At 37.8% G+C, this 17,114-nt stretch overlaps 1 protein-coding gene across 5 annotated transcripts in view; it reads left to right on the top strand.

Moving 5' to 3' along the window:
• Positions 1 to 17,114, top strand: part of XPO1 (exportin 1) — a 43,723-nt gene that overhangs the window by 15,565 nt on the left and 11,044 nt on the right. For all 5 annotated transcript variants that reach the window (XM_068940338.1, XM_068940340.1, XM_068940339.1 and 2 more), the window contains 9 exons: positions 6,297 to 6,358; positions 6,436 to 6,480; positions 6,605 to 6,786; positions 7,243 to 7,291; positions 7,397 to 7,516; positions 7,617 to 7,745; positions 11,206 to 11,364; positions 14,001 to 14,198; positions 15,184 to 15,322. In XM_068940338.1, the coding sequence (XP_068796439.1) occupies positions 6,297 to 6,358; positions 6,436 to 6,480; positions 6,605 to 6,786; positions 7,243 to 7,291; positions 7,397 to 7,516; positions 7,617 to 7,745; positions 11,206 to 11,364; positions 14,001 to 14,198; positions 15,184 to 15,322 (1,083 nt within the window). The remainder of the gene's footprint in view (positions 1 to 6,296; positions 6,359 to 6,435; positions 6,481 to 6,604; positions 6,787 to 7,242; positions 7,292 to 7,396; positions 7,517 to 7,616; positions 7,746 to 11,205; positions 11,365 to 14,000; positions 14,199 to 15,183; positions 15,323 to 17,114) is intronic.

Genomic DNA, 17,114 nt, shown 5'->3' on the forward strand with positions numbered 1-17,114 from the left:
TGAAATTGTACATCAGAGCAACTTGTTGGTTCTTGCGAATAAGCCGGGTTTTGTTATTCTGTCTGGATGTTGGGAACTTTTAGCTTCCAGGCTAGAATTCTGAATGCAAGTAGGAAAATACACCTTTCCTCAGAAGCTGTGCTCTCTGGGCTAGGATCTCTGTTCTTAAATTTGTTTTTATTTTACAATAGCTTTTAGTCTTGAGCTATTCTGGCACTGGTGCATTTTAACTTGTAAACAGTTGTACTATTCCTCAGGTATCATTTATTTCTAAAATTGATGAGGATTATAATCACTTTCTGGAGAGTTCATCTTTATCCTTCCAAATTCTAAACTAGGAATTAGGCACAACAACTTAAATTCTGAAACACTTAAGAGATCTTAGTGATTATTCTGCTTTTGGGGAGAGTCTTGGGATCTTTTTTTTTTTTTTTTTTTTTTCCCCCTTTAGCAACTGACAGTTTGAACTAATTCTGAACTGGTTATCTAAACAGAAGTAGGATGTGTAGAACACGGAATCCTTGAAGTTCAGTTAGATAAAGCAGGTGTCTGGCCCGTACGTTCAGCATTCAGGCATATGGAGTCATGGTTCATAGCAATGAATTAAACTTGCCTTTTAAAATGTACGTAGGCTCTAAGAAAATATATTGGATTGCTCTTACATGTATACAAATGATGTGATACATGGTTTTCAATCAAAAATTTTTTGAAGCTGCTTTAGTGGAGGGAAACCAGGCATATTCCAGAACATCCCATGCAGTGATAAACTTGGCTTATTTCAAGAGTATTGAACTATCACTCTAAAATAAAAATATCAGATTGTGAAGATATCAGACTGCTTTAAACTCTGATTCTCAGTACAGCAGATTGTTTAATAATGGTTACTTTACGAAGGATGTCGCTGGATTGTAGTGTTAGGGTCTCAATAGGATTTTCTTTTAAAGTGTAAAGCCTGCTGAGAAAGAAAGGTGGCTTGGTCTTCCAGTTTAGAGAGAGATTTCATTATTCCTGCAATATGAAATGAAATTCTGTTCCTGTGAACAAGAGAGAGCTTGTCTACAGTGTTTTGAATTGGAATGGATAAGCACTTTTACATTATGAAATGTGAATTGCTTGTGCAGCTTCTCATTTTCAAATTGAAGAAATTGAAGTGTTCAGAGATGCAGTTTACTGGCTCACAGGCAAAACCTAGAGCAAAGTATAAAGGTTTTGATCTAGTGGAAATTATCTCCTGTAAAGGAGGCTTTTTCTGGGGAGTGCTTAAATTTCTTTCTGTAGTTATACAGGCATGCTCCGTGAGGGGAGACTTCCCCCCCCACCTCCGTATTCTGTGTAATGAAGTGAATGTTGATCTATATGGAACTTGTATGGGGGCGAGGGGGTGGGGAGAGGAACAAGATCTATCCTCCTTCTTCTTTCTAAGAATTTTTATGAAGGCTGTTTTGTCCAAAGCAAATAGATATGGATTGATCGGGTTCGTCACTAAGGGTGAACGATCTTTGTGACAACAGAGTAAACCATTGTGTCTTAAGACTAAAAAGACTTATGAAGTTTTGGGACTACTCGTGTGGCTTGTTCAAGTAAGAATAAGCTTCTTACAAGTGTCTCGGGGGGGGGGTTAGTTCAGCTTTAGGATTTGAAACTCTAATTTTGGGTACAAAATAATGTTAATTTGCTGAGTTATATTGTCTACCTGCTTAATTTATGCCTCCTGTTATATTCCATATAAATGGAGAATTTGTTAATTGTAGTTAACTAATGCCAACACACTTTTGCAGTATCAACTGTTAACATTTTTAAACACTTGTTAAATAGTGTTTGTGCTGTAATTGTATAAAAGAGTGTGCTTGTATGTCTTCAGACAAAACTACTTCTCATACTTCAGATATGTACTTGTGTTACTGAGGTGACTGCGCGTTGTGTGCATTCATGATAATGTGCTGTAATTCTGTCACGGTAGGCGTTATTCTGAGCTCAGGTTACTTAGTCTAGGTGAAACGTAAGTGTTCTTAAAAGTATCATTAGGAGATCAAACTATAGGATTTTTTGTGTTCCTCAACGTAGAGTGGATGCAGAATTTACTGAAGTTGGAGAATGTTATGTTCCTCATGTCTTATTCTGCTGTAACTGTTGGATAGCTTGAGTCACCTGTGAAACCAGTTTCCCTCCAGAAAGGGTTTCAATTTATGCATGTGGGCTGTGTAGAGAGAACACCTGCAGAAGATCTGGTGAGGAGTCAGGTGACTGACAGAATCTGTGATAGTAGCCCTGGTCTCAGCTCTTCTGAAACTGACCAAAACTGGTCTCAGCTCTTCTGAAACTGACCAAAACTGGTCAGGGCCAGACATGCATATCTTGCTTGGACAATAATATCTAGCCGCTTTGCAGCACGTAACTGCTCAAGCATTGCGTAGTCGAGATAAGGAAATAGCTCTAATAGATAAAAGAGGCCCTTAGGATACACTAAAGTGAATCCCACCTAGGCATTTGACCCATCTGTCCAGCAGCTGCCCTTCTGCATGGTTCCTGGGACTCCCTGCATGGTTAGGAGTGCAAGTCCTAACAATCTTAACTTGTTTAACGCTTCACATCTCGTAAGTGTCTGTTTCGGTATCCGACCTTCCTTTCTCACCTTACAGTCACAGCCTGCCTCTCCAGGAAGAAGCAGCTTTCAGCCAAGGGCTACAGTATCTAATACTCATGGAGAAACTTTCCAGAAGGTCTTGAATTAGAGGAGTGTACTTGTTATATTACATCGTCCTTGCTCTATCTGTCTTTCATGCTTCGCTTACCAAAAAATGCTAAACAAGGCACCAGTCCAGGCCTGATGATGATGATGTCCAGCCTCTCTGATAATTAGGGCATGGTCTGACGTTGGAGCTAGGTTGAGTTACGAGCTAACTGCTGTGGAAGATGATGTTCCTCATCTGTCTGTGTGTGCTTCTTGATGTCTTTGAGCCAGCACTGGTGCTTGTCTAGCCCTTTAGCGAGCTAATTCGGGGAGCTAAACTGTTAGAAGGTAGTTCTAAAGTGATTTTTAAACTAAATTTAATTTCTCCAGTAATGCTAGTTTTCTACTAGTCTGGTCTCTGAAGAAACTCGTGACTGGGTGCTAGGAGCACCAGTGCCATCTCAGTGAAGGTGTTGGAATGGAGAACAGGGACTGCTCACTGTGGTTGCAGGTTGTCATGAGATCAGCTTAGCTTTTGTCAAATGGGTCCTTGGAGATGGGACACGTTTGTCCTGTGTATTGTGGTTTGGGTTTTTTGTTAGTTTTCTGGAAGATCTGTTTTCCAGGAGCAGCTGTCTCTAAGTCAGTGGCTCAACAAAGGGTCTGAACTTGACAGCTTTGTTCTTATCTTCAAGACTTGTTCAGCTGCTTCCCTGACTGAAGGATATCTGTGTTCTAGGTAATTGTTGTGTGGCTTGTGCATGCACAGTGCCTGCCTTCTTAAAAATAAATGCTTTCATTTAAGTCCGCAGAACACACTGAATTTAGGAAATACAATGGACTACTACCCTAAAACAGTTTCTTGGATGTTTTCCGCTGAAAAAAATGTAACTAGCACATGTGTTAATTTTTGTCAGAGTATAAACTTAAAATATTTGTTTTTCTACTCCGTATTATTTCATCTTCCTATGGAGTGATTAAAAAAGCTACTTAATTTTGAGCAGAAAATATAATACTTCAATAAACAAAATATATAGGTATGTAGAAAAGCATAATTTAAGCCAAAAAAACAATTAGGGAGTTGGATAGTTTATGCTTTTAAAGGATCGAGAATATGTCTTTGTTCACTGAATGGGAGTCCTTAAAAGCCTACAGTGTTGATGTGATATTTGAAACCTAGTGATCCTTTCGTATTGTCTTGCTGAGCTGTGGTCACCATTTTTGCAATGGAGAAGCTTTGGAGCTGAACAACAGTTTTCATCTGCAGATGGTCTCGAGGCCAGGTTAGCGGTAGCACAGCACTATTCAAGTAGTAACTGGACAGCCCAATTCTGTTGATACAGCAAGATAGAGATACTGCAGCTTTGGAGTCAGAAGTCTTAGGAACAATGCTCGCCACAAAGAGTTGCAACAATAGGCCTCCCTTAGTGGCCAGCCTTAGTGGTTTGGCGGACAGTTATAGTATGATAGCTTTTGGCACTGTAAACTTGTTGCTCTGCTATGTTGGGGACTTCGTATCACATTTGTGAAATATTGTAGTGCTTCCTCAAAGTTTGTAGGGTGTTTTTTTTGTTGAGTTTTAAAATATCAGGATAGTGCTATGATGTCAGACAAAGACCGGTACTTGTTAATAATTCTCTTCCAGTGGCTGATGGTGATACTTGTTTTGTTAACAAGTGTTTTTTGGCATAGCATGGATTGATCCAAGCTTGTAACGATGAAGAGATTCATTTGTCAATGGATCTACCTGTAGAACTGCTCCTGTCTAGTGTGTGTCTAACAGCTGAAAGTCTAGACGTAATTTTTCCAGGTTTCATGAGAACACAAGTACAAAACTGAACAAAACCATTCCCCTTTAGCTCAGGCCTGAAATCAGGTCCTATAGCTCAGGCCTGAAATGCCAAAAATGTCTAATTTTGCAAATGTCTGATTTTGGTAAAGTCTTACAAGTCTTGTTTATAATAGTGGGTAAGACCCCATGGGGGAAGTGAAACATCTTGAACATGAAGTATTCTTCTTGGTAAGCTTGACAGCTTTTTTTTTTTTTTTTTTTTTTCAATAATCTTCATGGTATATATTTGTCTGCGTGAGTCAGTTGGCTGTCCTGTTGAAGAAAAAAGTGAAACCAGATTTTGGCTTCGTGCAGCTGATTAGCAGAATATTTTCATATTCTAAAACTTTTCTATGACGTGAAAGTTCTTGCCCAGTTTGAAAGGTTTAATCCCTAGGGTGCTAAGATTTGATTGTCATGTCAAAGCCAAATTGAAGCAGGCTGCTCTTAGTAATGCTAACCTCGTTCGTGACTCCAGATCTTCTGTGCATGTTTTTTCTTGAAATTAGACATATTGGACAAAATGATTGTGGACCTGTGTATCAAAAGTCACTTGCAAATCCATTGTTTCAAGATCTTCAGTGACTGATAGGTTTAATAGTGTGAGGGTTGAGGATTAGGTGACAAGAGGGAACTTCAAGCAGTATAGTATACTACAAACCTCAAATTTTTTTTAGTGAATCTTAAAGCTCCTAAGTCACTTTAAAATACTTGGTAGCAGAAACAGACAAAATGAGTGTTTTATATACGGTTCTTGTTCACAGTTGACATGATCTTAATTTAAGGGGAAAAAAAAGACAATAAACCTAAGTTCAGAAAGGGATCCTGTAAACCGTAGTAGCCTCATGTGGTATAAAAGCACAGCAGTCGAAAGGCAAGTGAAACAGACTATGTGGATGAATGGAGTTTTACAAAGTTTTTTTTCTTGTAATGTGCAGGCAAAACTTCATGAAGATGAGGCATGATGTTTAGCTTTTAAGCGCTATGCATTTAAATTCCCTATATAAAAGTGAATTGGCTAAATAAACTGGAGTATCTCTGAAGCTTTACATACACTGAAGACATTTCACCAAAGCTTTCCTGCAATTCCAGCTAAACGGTATTGAAACTAGAGTTATGCTTAGAAAGCTTTATTTGTTTTTTTGAAGTGTGCTTTATTGAGAAGAATTAGTCAAAAAGGTGGTAAAGGGCTATTTTTTTGTATTGTCTCCTGCCATTGTAAACATCTTTTAGCTGAAAGAGTAAGAATGTGTTTTGTGGACTTTGGAGTTGTTCGGTATGGCCCGAAAATGCATAACAGGTAGAAATGCATTTCACTGAGGGAGCTCTACAGCAGCGTTTGTAAGCACCTATCAAAATACCTGTCGGTGCCTGGACAGTGCTAGATGCCACCTCTCTGTGTTCAGCCTAATAGTGTTCCGCAGTGCTACTAGTGCGGTGTTTCTCGCTATTTCCTGTAGCCTTAAGGAAACTGGTAGACTGATTTGGGGTAGATCGCTACAAGTATAAATGCAAGGAGTTAGCCTAGTCCTTAGGCTGTTTCTTTTATTTTGATAAAATAGCTGAAGCCTAGTATCGTCTTGTGCACTTGAAATATTCTCCCGAAGAACTGATAAAACAGGTATATTATTTCCAAGTAGCCCACAAATCAAGAGTGGTATACATCTACACGTGCACATGTTCTTGAGAGATGCTTCTTTTTAAACAGATGTGACGAATCTGAATTCAAAAGTATTTATTACTACATTCATGACATCTGACCTAGTTGAAAATCAATTCTCAACTCTTCTGCAGGTATCAAAAAGTATGTTGTCGGCCTAATTATCAAGACCTCATCTGACCCGACATGTGTGGAAGTAAGTGAATTCTCTTCAGGGGAAGAAGAGGGAGGAGAATGTTATTCATAACCTGACTCTCCTTTTCTCTTCTCCAGAAAGAGAAAGTGTATATTGGGAAACTGAATATGATTCTTGTGCAGGTAAGCTGAGTTCATCAGGTTTTTAGTTTTGTCTTAAAATTGAATATGGTGAACAGAATACATGATTTTACACTTCCTTTCCACTTACTTGTGTAACTTATCCTGTGGATGTTTCAATTTTCAGATACTGAAACAGGAATGGCCGAAGCACTGGCCAACTTTTATAAGTGATATTGTGGGAGCAAGCAGGACGAGTGAAAGCCTTTGTCAGAACAATATGGTGATCCTGAAGCTACTGAGTGAAGAAGTGTTTGACTTTTCCAGTGGCCAGATAACTCAAGTAAAAGCTAAGCATTTGAAAGATAGGCAAGTATATGTGTTTAATGCTTAATAAATAGGATATGCTCTGTGCTTGCTGCTGAACAGTTGCTCTCTAAGCTTTTGACTAAATACCTACAGTTATCAAATTTTATTTTTGAGTTGAAGTGGAATACTGTTTTCTCTTTAAAGCAGTATTGTTAAGTGATACCAAAATTCCTTTGTGCGAAGGTATTTTTGCATCATTGCAAGTAGCATCTGTTGACAGATGGTCCTACCCTTTAAACAGAGCATTGAGCATTACTTATGTTTCCAAGCTGGAATTTGCAGGCACAGACTTAGGGCACTTCAACAAATGTGTTTTTCCTATCAAAATTGTTAATTAGGAATGCTTCTATAGACCTAGGTCTCCAGAACCACTTCTGTGACTGCAGGTGCTTTGCTGGATAGGATCGTTTGTGAAACATGGTAATGCTTAATTTTCAATTTCTGTGTGTTTTACAGTATGTGCAACGAGTTCTCTCAGATATTTCAGCTGTGTCAATTTGTGATGGTAAGTCTGACTTCCATTCCACTGGGTTTTTGTTCCTGTTTACTTCTCCCTCCCCCATCGTGCCTAGTAATGTCTGTTTAATAAACGCTAGTGGTCCTGTTGCAGGAAAACTCCCAAAATGCTCCCTTAGTTCATGCAACTTTGGAAACTTTGCTGCGATTTCTGAACTGGATTCCCCTGGGATATATATTTGAGACCAAGTTAATCAGCACACTAATATACAAGGTACTCACGTAAAAAAATGATGGCTCTTAAATTTAGTAGTTAATAAGAACCTGAACATACAACACTCTTGTAATATGCTTAATTTTTCTTTTCTCAATAGTTCTTAAATGTTCCCATGTTTCGAAATGTCTCTTTGAAGTGCCTCACAGAGATCGCAGGTGTCAGTGTAAGCCAATATGAGGAACAGTTTGTAACACTTTTTACGTTGACCATGATGCAGTTAAAACAGGTAATGTTTTTAATACAGGTAATGTTTTTAATCTCTTTCTTTTGACTGTTTCATATAGGGAAATTGGTCTTTTATAAAACCTAGTTCAATTTACAAATTCACATTGAATATAGAGGTCTTGGTGGAGAAACACTCTAGGTACTGAAGTGTGTCATTTAATCATATTTACGGCTTGATCAAAACATGCTAAACGTGTTATTTATGACTCTAGGTTATAGCTGTATTTCTGCTAGGTTAATTTGTGCAGCTTAATCCGAGAGAATTTTTGAGGGTTTGGGCTGCCTGGGGAAAACAAAGAAATGCAACAAAATGCATGAGTCGTAAGACCTAGTTCATTTTGAAAGCGAGGGAAGCTTTTTTCAAGGATTTTGAGAAAAAGCTAATAACTCATGTACTAAACTGCTCATGGAGACCACAGAACTACATCATTAGGAACACTGCTACATGTGGCATTGTCAATGTGTTTGACCTGTCGATAAGACCTTGTTAACTATCCATGTAAGCTACAATCTCCTGCATACAACCAATGCATCATGCTTGTTCAGTCTCTTCCTAAGCTTCGTATAAGACAGATTCTGTGCCAGTCTCCAATACTGGGAAGGATGTATTTTTAGACATGAAAACTAGGAAGACTTCTGAGGAGTCTTCTGAATAACCTTAAATGTAGTTATGTTTACAAGAACTACCTATGGACCCAAACTGTTTCTGCTGACTTGAAGGCAAGTTGGCTGGCTGTGAGGATAATTGACGCTATTAAAAGCAGTTGATTTTAATTCTTCGTCACGGTTATGTGTGTGAATATGCATTGTTTCATCATTAAAAATGCCACCTTGAGATCTGTGGCTCGTTTGTAAATTAGAAGGTCCCTTTGACATCCAGCACTTCTATTTTGAAGGTTATAATAATGCCATATTTTGTTTTGTTCTTCCTCGGATGATTATATCTCGTATAACTTTCATTAAATGCAGTATCGTTACTAGATACAAAGAACTTCTCTTGCATTTCTAAACAGCTTGGACTATATGGCTCACCCTCTTGGTGTAGGGTGAGGACTATGTAAGGAGAACAAGATCTGAGATTTTGTGCTGTTCCATGAACAACTGTTTTTACTGTAATGAAATAACTGATAGACTTACTAGAGGATGCAAATCTTTGTAATTTAGTTCTATTTTAGATGAGGTTCTTGCCTAGTGATCCTCTAGCTAGCAGCCTTATCCTAGGATTTCAGTTTTTATTGTAAAATTTTTAAATACTGTATGTGACAACTTAGCTTCTCCTAGTTCTTTTGTTTACATAAAATGTGGTGTTTCTGAGGAAATGCGATATTGTCACTCCCCAGGCTTAGGGGAAAGGAAGGTCGCCTCAAACGTATCTAAAATAATACTATGAAACCAAGTATGCTGTTGCTGAGATTCTCAGATTACAGCTGAGTATGCTGTAATTCTTCAAAATAGAAAATGAACTGTTTCTTTATTACAGACCAAGTCCACAAACTGCATAGGCTTCCGTTTCCTGTTCTTTGCTGTTGCTATGCAAATTGTTTTACTGCTGGTTTTTGGCACTGAAGTATGAAGACTTGGCTCAAGCTCATCTAAACGAGCAAAGAATGTGCTTGATTCCCATTTGGTTGGATAGGAGGGTAGAATGTGTTTCTTTGACATCACTCTGCCTTGGTTTTGTCCAGTTTTGCTGTTTTGATTATAGCGAGCTGTGATTCAGATTCCTTCAGCAGAAATCTTAGTATCTGAGTTCTAAGTGTGAAAGGTGCAGGAGTTAATTTTGCTGCCAGTGTTTTATTCCTTGCATCTTTTGGGTTGTCCTCTGTTTTGAAATATTGTTTAATAACAGCAATAATAATGGTTTTGTTGTTGTTTTTAGCCACTTTAATTACCACGGAAATAAGCCTTCTTAAAGGTAGTTTTGAGGCTGCAACAGCAGGCTACAGGCAGACACTGGGTCGAAAACTTTAAGCTAGCACTTCAGAAAAGGTGCACTGTCGTAAGATCAAAAATAGTTCTTAGAGAACATATCCTGATATGCTGGGGTTGCACGTGAGGGTATCTGTCTTTGACTCCTCTGGAGTATCGGCAGAAATTCTGGGGATTAGCTGTTTCTACCGGTTGCTTCTGGAATCAGCAGCGGATTAGTAAGTAGCATTTACAATGTGTGCTAGGCAGGTGAGCTACTGCTGTTGCTCAGCGCACGTTGTTTAGGCTTATTCAGATGTGAGATATTTGTACTGAAGTTCTCCTCCATATTTTGAGGGGGAAGGAAACGGGAAAAGATCCTTCTTGTTTAACGTTTAATGGAAGATATTCTCATGCCCAGGTTGTTCATTTAGAGCATTTTTTAACACTTGGTCTTGTTGATTCTGTTTTTAGTGTTTATTTGTTTTTTTTCCCCTCCCCCTGCCTCTGTTTTGCTCTGTTTCTTTCTTTTTTTCTTTTTCTTGGTACTCTAGAACTACCTAACAGGCACGCTTCTACTTAAGTCATGCCTCCCCTTTCCTTCAGGTAGACCTATAAGAGTTGTATCTAGTTAGAATAAATCTAATGTTAGTTTTACAAGCACCAAATTCATCTTATGGATGAGGTGGGTGATCACTATTTTCTCAGTTTTTGCAGATGGTGGTCTTGATTATAAATAGTAGTACATCCGGCCTAAGTTTTCTTAAAACATCAGTTGAATGCCGGATTGACTATCTAGCATAATTTGCAGCTTGCAGGTTTTTAGCATTGCATAGTTGTTGTATCTGAATTTGATCAGAATTGTTGTATTTATTACCCAAACTTGAATTTTTTTTTTTTTAAATCTCTTAGCTTTGTAAAACAAAGTGTTAGAGAACAAACACAGAAATCTGGCAGCAGTGAAGGCGTTAAACTTTTTACTCTTTTTACTTACAGCGTTGATGTTAAAGAATGTAACTTGCTACTCAGTGCCCATGTTGAAAATGTTTGATTTGTGTAATGAAATAATTTAAAAGCTGGGGCATCTCACAGGAGATATTGCAGAGATCCATACCAGATTACTGAAAAAATTCCATCTTTTGAGAATATTCCTTTCCAATTTCTAAATACTGTGGAGGACATCTGTCATGGTGGTTCTACAGTTACGATGGTATAATGTTTTGAGACTTAATGCTGTCAGGGACAGCTAAAACATTTTTAGAACAACGTTGCCTGATGTCTGCTGAAAGATGCTTTTGATAGGGTGTATACCTTCCTTTTTTTTAGCTGCTGTTTTATGAGAGATGAAAAAGGGCTGTTTAGTTTATTAAACTATTGGTATTTGTTTACATTTTTGCCTTACAGTCCATCTCAGGAGCGAGGAAGAAGGGGATGCAATGAGAAGCAGTAATTCTTTTTTTTCGGAAAAGAATAAAATATTTGTTTAATACACAGTAGTGTTACTTCTGTATAAAACAGGAAATTCTTGATTATGTCCATGTTCTTTTTATTAGATGCTTCCTTTAAATACCAATATTCGACTTGCATACTCAAATGGAAAAGATGATGAGCAGAACTTCATTCAGAATCTCAGTTTGTTTCTGTGCACGTTCCTCAAGGAACATGGTCAACTTATAGAAAAGAGATTAAATCTAAGGGAAACATTAATGGAGGTAAGTGATTCAGTTTATCTAGTTTAAAAATATAACCAGTATGTTTTCATACTCATATCTCAAAGGATGTGTTTGCTAATACAATCTTTAGATCACTGCGCTTAATCGTGATTAGAGGAAGAAAAACTTTCCTTCCTGCACGTAACAAATCCTACGAGTACAAGAAAGCTTTAAAAATTGTTTCCTAGCATGTTTTAATGGCATTTTATTCTCAGTGATCCTATGCTCATAAAATGTCTGAAGACCATAGGTCTGTTTTCTCCTTATTCATCCGAGAGACACCATATACTCTTTTTCCATGGTTCTTTACGTATGGTATTTTGTTTTTACCCCTTGTGTAGAGAAGGTGTTGCTATGTGTATGAAGCAGCTCACTTCACAAAAATCAACCTTTATTCCACATCCAAACCTGGTTTCTAGGATACGGCACATACAGGAATTCTGTGCTTCTGTCCTGGTGTAGCTTCATGCCTGCCGTGCCACTTCCCAAAGTTTAACTGAAAGGTTTTAAATGAAATCCTCCAAGTCAGTGTTCTGTTCCTATGCGATACAGACAGTGTATGCCAGTAACGCTTAATGGCGGAGCTCTGCCAAATTTTTACTTACTATGCACCCTTTATTGTAGTATTACTGGTCTTGGAGGAGGACCTACAAGCCTTGATCTGTTATCTTGTAAGATTTTCAGTTTTCCTCTGTCTCTGCTTGTTCCCTTCTTTTCTTGGTGACCGCATCGTTCTTTTCAGAGAATGCGGAGCAACTTTACTGTCAAAATTAACAGGATCTATGGTAATGAAAGTAATGGAAATTCAGCTAGGAATGAAGGGATGAGAAGACTTCAGTTCTAGATAACTACTAAACATTCAAGTTACTATCCCGTATTGTAGTGGGACTGTATCACTATAAGACTAGGGTCTTTTCTGTTGTGTATGTGGTGGGTTGGGGGGGGGGGGGTTGGTTTGTTTCTTTTTAGCTGAATGAAGCTTTTGCTGAGGGTCAGCTGTTCTGTGGTGGCTTTTTGCTAGCGCTCTATTCCAGTTTAAACCTGGAGAGCAGGTTTCGTTCTGAGAGGGAAGCACATCTTGTAGATGGAGTAGTTCTAGTATAACAAACATCCATCTGAATTCTGTTCTGTGTTCCAGCTAGTAGTAGTATGTTTATTCTATAAAAGTGTGTATCATAAGTTGTTTGCAAATAGCAAGTTGTACCTCATTTAGAAGATGGACTAAGAGGAGTATCATTTCGTTTACTAAAAAAAAAAAAAAAAACAAAAAAACAATTGAAAAAAACAAAAAGAATCACTGATTCCCAAATAGTTCTCTAAATCAAAAGGATTAAGTTTTTTCCTAAATAACTGAATCAGGGGAGCACAGCTCAAGTTTCAGCTTGTGTTAGAGGCTGTGTCATGAAGACCTGTGTGAACAGCTGAAGTAGTTTTGTGTCCTATGCAACTACCTGTAAATTAGGGTGCAGTTTTTAGGTCTTGCCTCCTAGGTATTGTCGGGCATAACTCTGTTAAATTCTTCTTAAAGATGGACATCTACAAAACTCAGTTCTGAATGTCTTTGGGTCTTGTGTACAATGTTGAAATGTTTCACAAATGTCTTTAGCTGGTTTAAAAATGTTAAAAAAATTCACTTTTCTAACTTGCAGTGTAATAGGACTTTCGAAAGTAGTTGTACGGCTAACCTGTTCTTTCCTGTGCTATGGATGTAGCCAGTCTTCTGGAATTGCCCCACTGATTCATGGGAGCCATTTCCACTAATGTGAAGAAATTTGCATAAGTTATCGCAAGTGAAATTACAAAGAAAAATCTAATGTGTATACGGGACTAGTCCTAGGTTGTTTTGAATGCCTCTTTTTGACATTGTAGATGTGGATGTTGAATCAGCTCCTTACAGTCTAGTCTAAAATGCTTTGAATCACTGTGGTATCTGGCCTGTGAAAGTATACTTAGATTTCATTGTTTCCTTCTGTTTTGTTCCCTGGTGGGCCACTGGTTTGGTATTTTTCACCAGGGGATAGAAGAAATAAGTTAGGCTTAAAATGTTAGGCTAGGTAGTTATGATTCTCTAGTGGGTATCTTGGCCTTCACCTTTCCGTCTTGATGTTGGCTGTTTTGTCAGTAAAGAAGTTGAAAACGTTTTGGTAGATGTCTTTTGCTGAATGCAAGTGAGCAATGTGGTTTTGACATTTGTCTTCAGTTCTTCAGGATATAAGGATCCAAAACAAAGCAGCAGTAACAGTCTTGATAATACCAGTCACTGAAACTAGCTGTTGAGAGTTTTGGGAGGCTATAAAGCAAAATGCCTTGCAGTGCTCCAGAGGCTGTGATTTTTGAATATTTAAAAACAGGCTGATTTGGGTATTGCTTTTTTAGATGTCTTTAGCCTATTTTAGTTCTAAAAATTGGCACATACTTTCAAAACGATAGCAGTCGATACGGTGCTTTGTTTCTGAGTTTCTCCACTGGTCAGAGCTCTGACTTGTAAGTAATGTTACTGCAGTGTTAATGCATTGTGTTCCTACGTTTTATGCTAATCCACCGTTTCATCAGTATGTGGATAACAGAACTTGAAGCAATATTGTTTTGTTTTCAAAAATAATTAGTAATCAGTTGTGTAAATTGCACTTTTCTAGGCTCTTCATTATATGTTATTAGTATCAGAAGTTGAAGAAACTGAAATATTCAAGATTTGTCTTGAATACTGGAATCATTTAGCTGCTGAGCTGTACAGGGAAAGTCCGTTTTCAACATCTGCTTCTCCGTTGCTTTCGGGAAGTCAACACTTTGATGTTCCTCCAAGGAGACAGCTTTATTTGCCTGTACTATCCAAGGTAATCCATGCTCTAAAGTAAAGGTGTTGTAAAGACTTAGATTCTGTTCTTGACTTTAGACACTCCACTTCACGTGAGGGGAAATTTCAGAAAATTTGTCTTGCTTTGAGTAGTTCTTAGTTGATTCAACTTTAATCATTAAATGTACTGCACTTGCCAAAATTCTTTTTTTGATTAATACTTCTAGACTAGGTTGAAGATGGGGATGCTGGTGGATGGCATGAGTATTAAAACAGTCTGTATTGAACAATTTTTTTTAAACAGACTTACCGTTTTGAATTCCATGGTAGTACTGCAAGAGCTGATATCCGTTCTGTGACAAGGTTAAAAGTATAGGATTTGCTTAGTAGCCTTACTAAATCCTACTAATAATTTTCCTGTTACTTGGTTTGCACCTTGGTGGTGTTTGTATTTCTTTATGAAAATGTAGCTATTCTCTGGTTAGAGGAGGAGGCAATCCCAGTATTTCCAATTTTTTATGGTGAGGGGGGTTGATTTTTTTCTGCTCGGGGTGGGATTTCTCATCTGACTAAATTTGGCATAGTATTAAATTTTTTTAAATGAATCCAGTTCTATAAGAGATGGTTAAAACTGTTAAAGGCTGGTGTGTTACAGTTGGAAGGGGGAAAAAAAAGTCTATATGGGTAAAGTAGTCTTTAAAAGATTCTTAAAATACACACATTTTGAAGTTCTAGAAGGTATACTTAATCTTTTCCACCCTCCGCGTCCCCCAACTCTTTGATCGCTTGTTTGTGTAGAGATTGAAGTTAGCAAGCACTAGTCTTCAGGGCTTTTTAGTTATCGTGTCCCTTTACAGTTGTCCTCTCCACCTTGCTGTTGATAGACGTGAGCTAGTCTCCTGAAGTGCTGAAAACGTCTGGTGGATGATAGAATGTCTAGCCAGTGTGCTTTAGAAGCTGTGGAGCTGTGTGCCTATCTTCTTGTTTAGTTTTATTAAATTTAAACCTTTCTTTTTAAAATACAGGTCCGATTGTTAATGGTTAGCCGTATGGCTAAACCAGAAGAAGTGCTAGTTGTGGAAAATGATCAAGGAGAAGTAGTACGAGAATTCATGAAGGATACAGATTCCATAAACTTGTATAAGAATATGAGAGAAACATTGGGTAAGTTGCACTAGCAACTAGGTGTTCTTGTCCTGTGCAGTTGCACCAGCAGCATGTACGTTACAGAAGCTAGGCCTATAATCTGAATTACACGGGGGTAGAATGTGAGAGGTACCAGTGAGGAGTAGTACAAAAACTTGAAAGGGAGGCGTGGTTGGAGGAGTTTGGGTTTAAACATGTAGTGCTCTTGTATAACTTAGTTAAGTAGTTCTATGCTGCCTTGTGTTTGTTGCTGTCTTTTTCGCATTGCAAACCTTAGTGATACCAGTCTGCTGAAGTGCTTCAGTTTGGATGAAATCTTGGTTTTATCAGCCTACTCCCAAATAGTGCTTGGCAACTTAGAGATTTGAATCTGAAGATCAGATCAAATCTTTAGATCATTTAATTTTACTCTTGTGTGTGGAATAGCTTGAGGTGTAACTTAATTTATCCTCCCCCAAAAACCCAGCTTTCTTGCCATATGACCAAAAATTAATTCTATATACATATGTCGGAAACTTTTAAATTGGAAGGACTTCCTTGAAGAGTTTCATGTTCGTGACATGGTAATTACTTTTCACTCCTAGTCGGAAATATTCTTCTGTAGACTAAGCACTCACAAAATTCCAGCCTTAACTTGAACTTCAGAAAGGTTGTCCAAAGTTTTTGCTGAAGTGTTAAAATGACCTTACCTGAAAATCTGTTACGTAACATGTAGAAAAAATTAAAAGTTGCGAGTACACTAAAGAATACCAAAATCAGTATTTCTGTGCTACTTTAAAGTAGCGTGCATGTTTTATTTTTAGTGTAAGTTGGTGTTAGTATATGTATGCATTTGCATTACCTTTTGAAGTCTCATGTTCGGCTGTGACCGTTCTGTCAGTGAATCGATTGTCTCTTGTGTATTGTAGTGATAAATTCATTTCTTGCAGCTCGGGCTTGTAACTGAATATTTTGAGGCCTGACATGAATCCTTGGAGGACTGACATGTCTAAGCATTAGCCTCAGAACATCAAATCTTCAAGGGTTGTTTTTTTTTTTTTTTTATTAAATGCAAGTGCTGTAAGGGAACGTTGTGTTTAAGAGGTTTATGAATGAGGAGTTTAAAAAAAAAAAAAAAGTTCTGTGACGCAGGAAGTGAAAGCATTAAGTGATTGTGGGTTTCTTTTAAATTCTCATCACTGTACTGGTGGCATTGTAAGTGCAGCTAGCAGTGGACCTGTTCTAATATCTTTCTATGGGACTTAAAGGTTTGTTTTTTTTTAATACTAAAATTACTACTGCATGTTCTCAGCTGCAGTTGTAGTTCCAGGTACAGGATTGTTTATACAAAAATAAAGATGTAGTCGTAGTGTTTGATTTCTAGTGTTATGTTATTGTTTACAATATATTATTGTAACCGAAGATTCACCTTTAAATAAAAAACACAAGAGCGCAGTGGAAGTTATGATGGGTTTTACAGTGCCATAGAATGTTGAATCGGATCTTAAATTGCTTCCGACTCGCTGGGATTTAGAATTTTGTATTAGACTAATCTTATTAGGGACTGATGCAAATGTCTGCCTCAGTTGTGATACATGAATCTTCCCATCTAGCCTTGTTGAGGGAAGAACCTTCTCTGTCTTAATGGTGAGTCATTACAACCAGCAGACTTAATGACAGTGCAACAAAGAACAGAGGAAAATAATTGATTGACTTCTTACATGCAGTATAATTCCCCAGTAGCTAGCCATTCCTATATTTAACCTATAGATCATGATTATGTGCTCCTTTTGTTAATAGTGTAACTTAGTAACTTTACTGATCTGACTGG

This window comes from Struthio camelus, chromosome 3 (assembly GCF_040807025.1).
Source record: "Struthio camelus isolate bStrCam1 chromosome 3, bStrCam1.hap1, whole genome shotgun sequence".
NCBI lineage: Eukaryota > Metazoa > Chordata > Aves > Struthioniformes > Struthionidae > Struthio > Struthio camelus.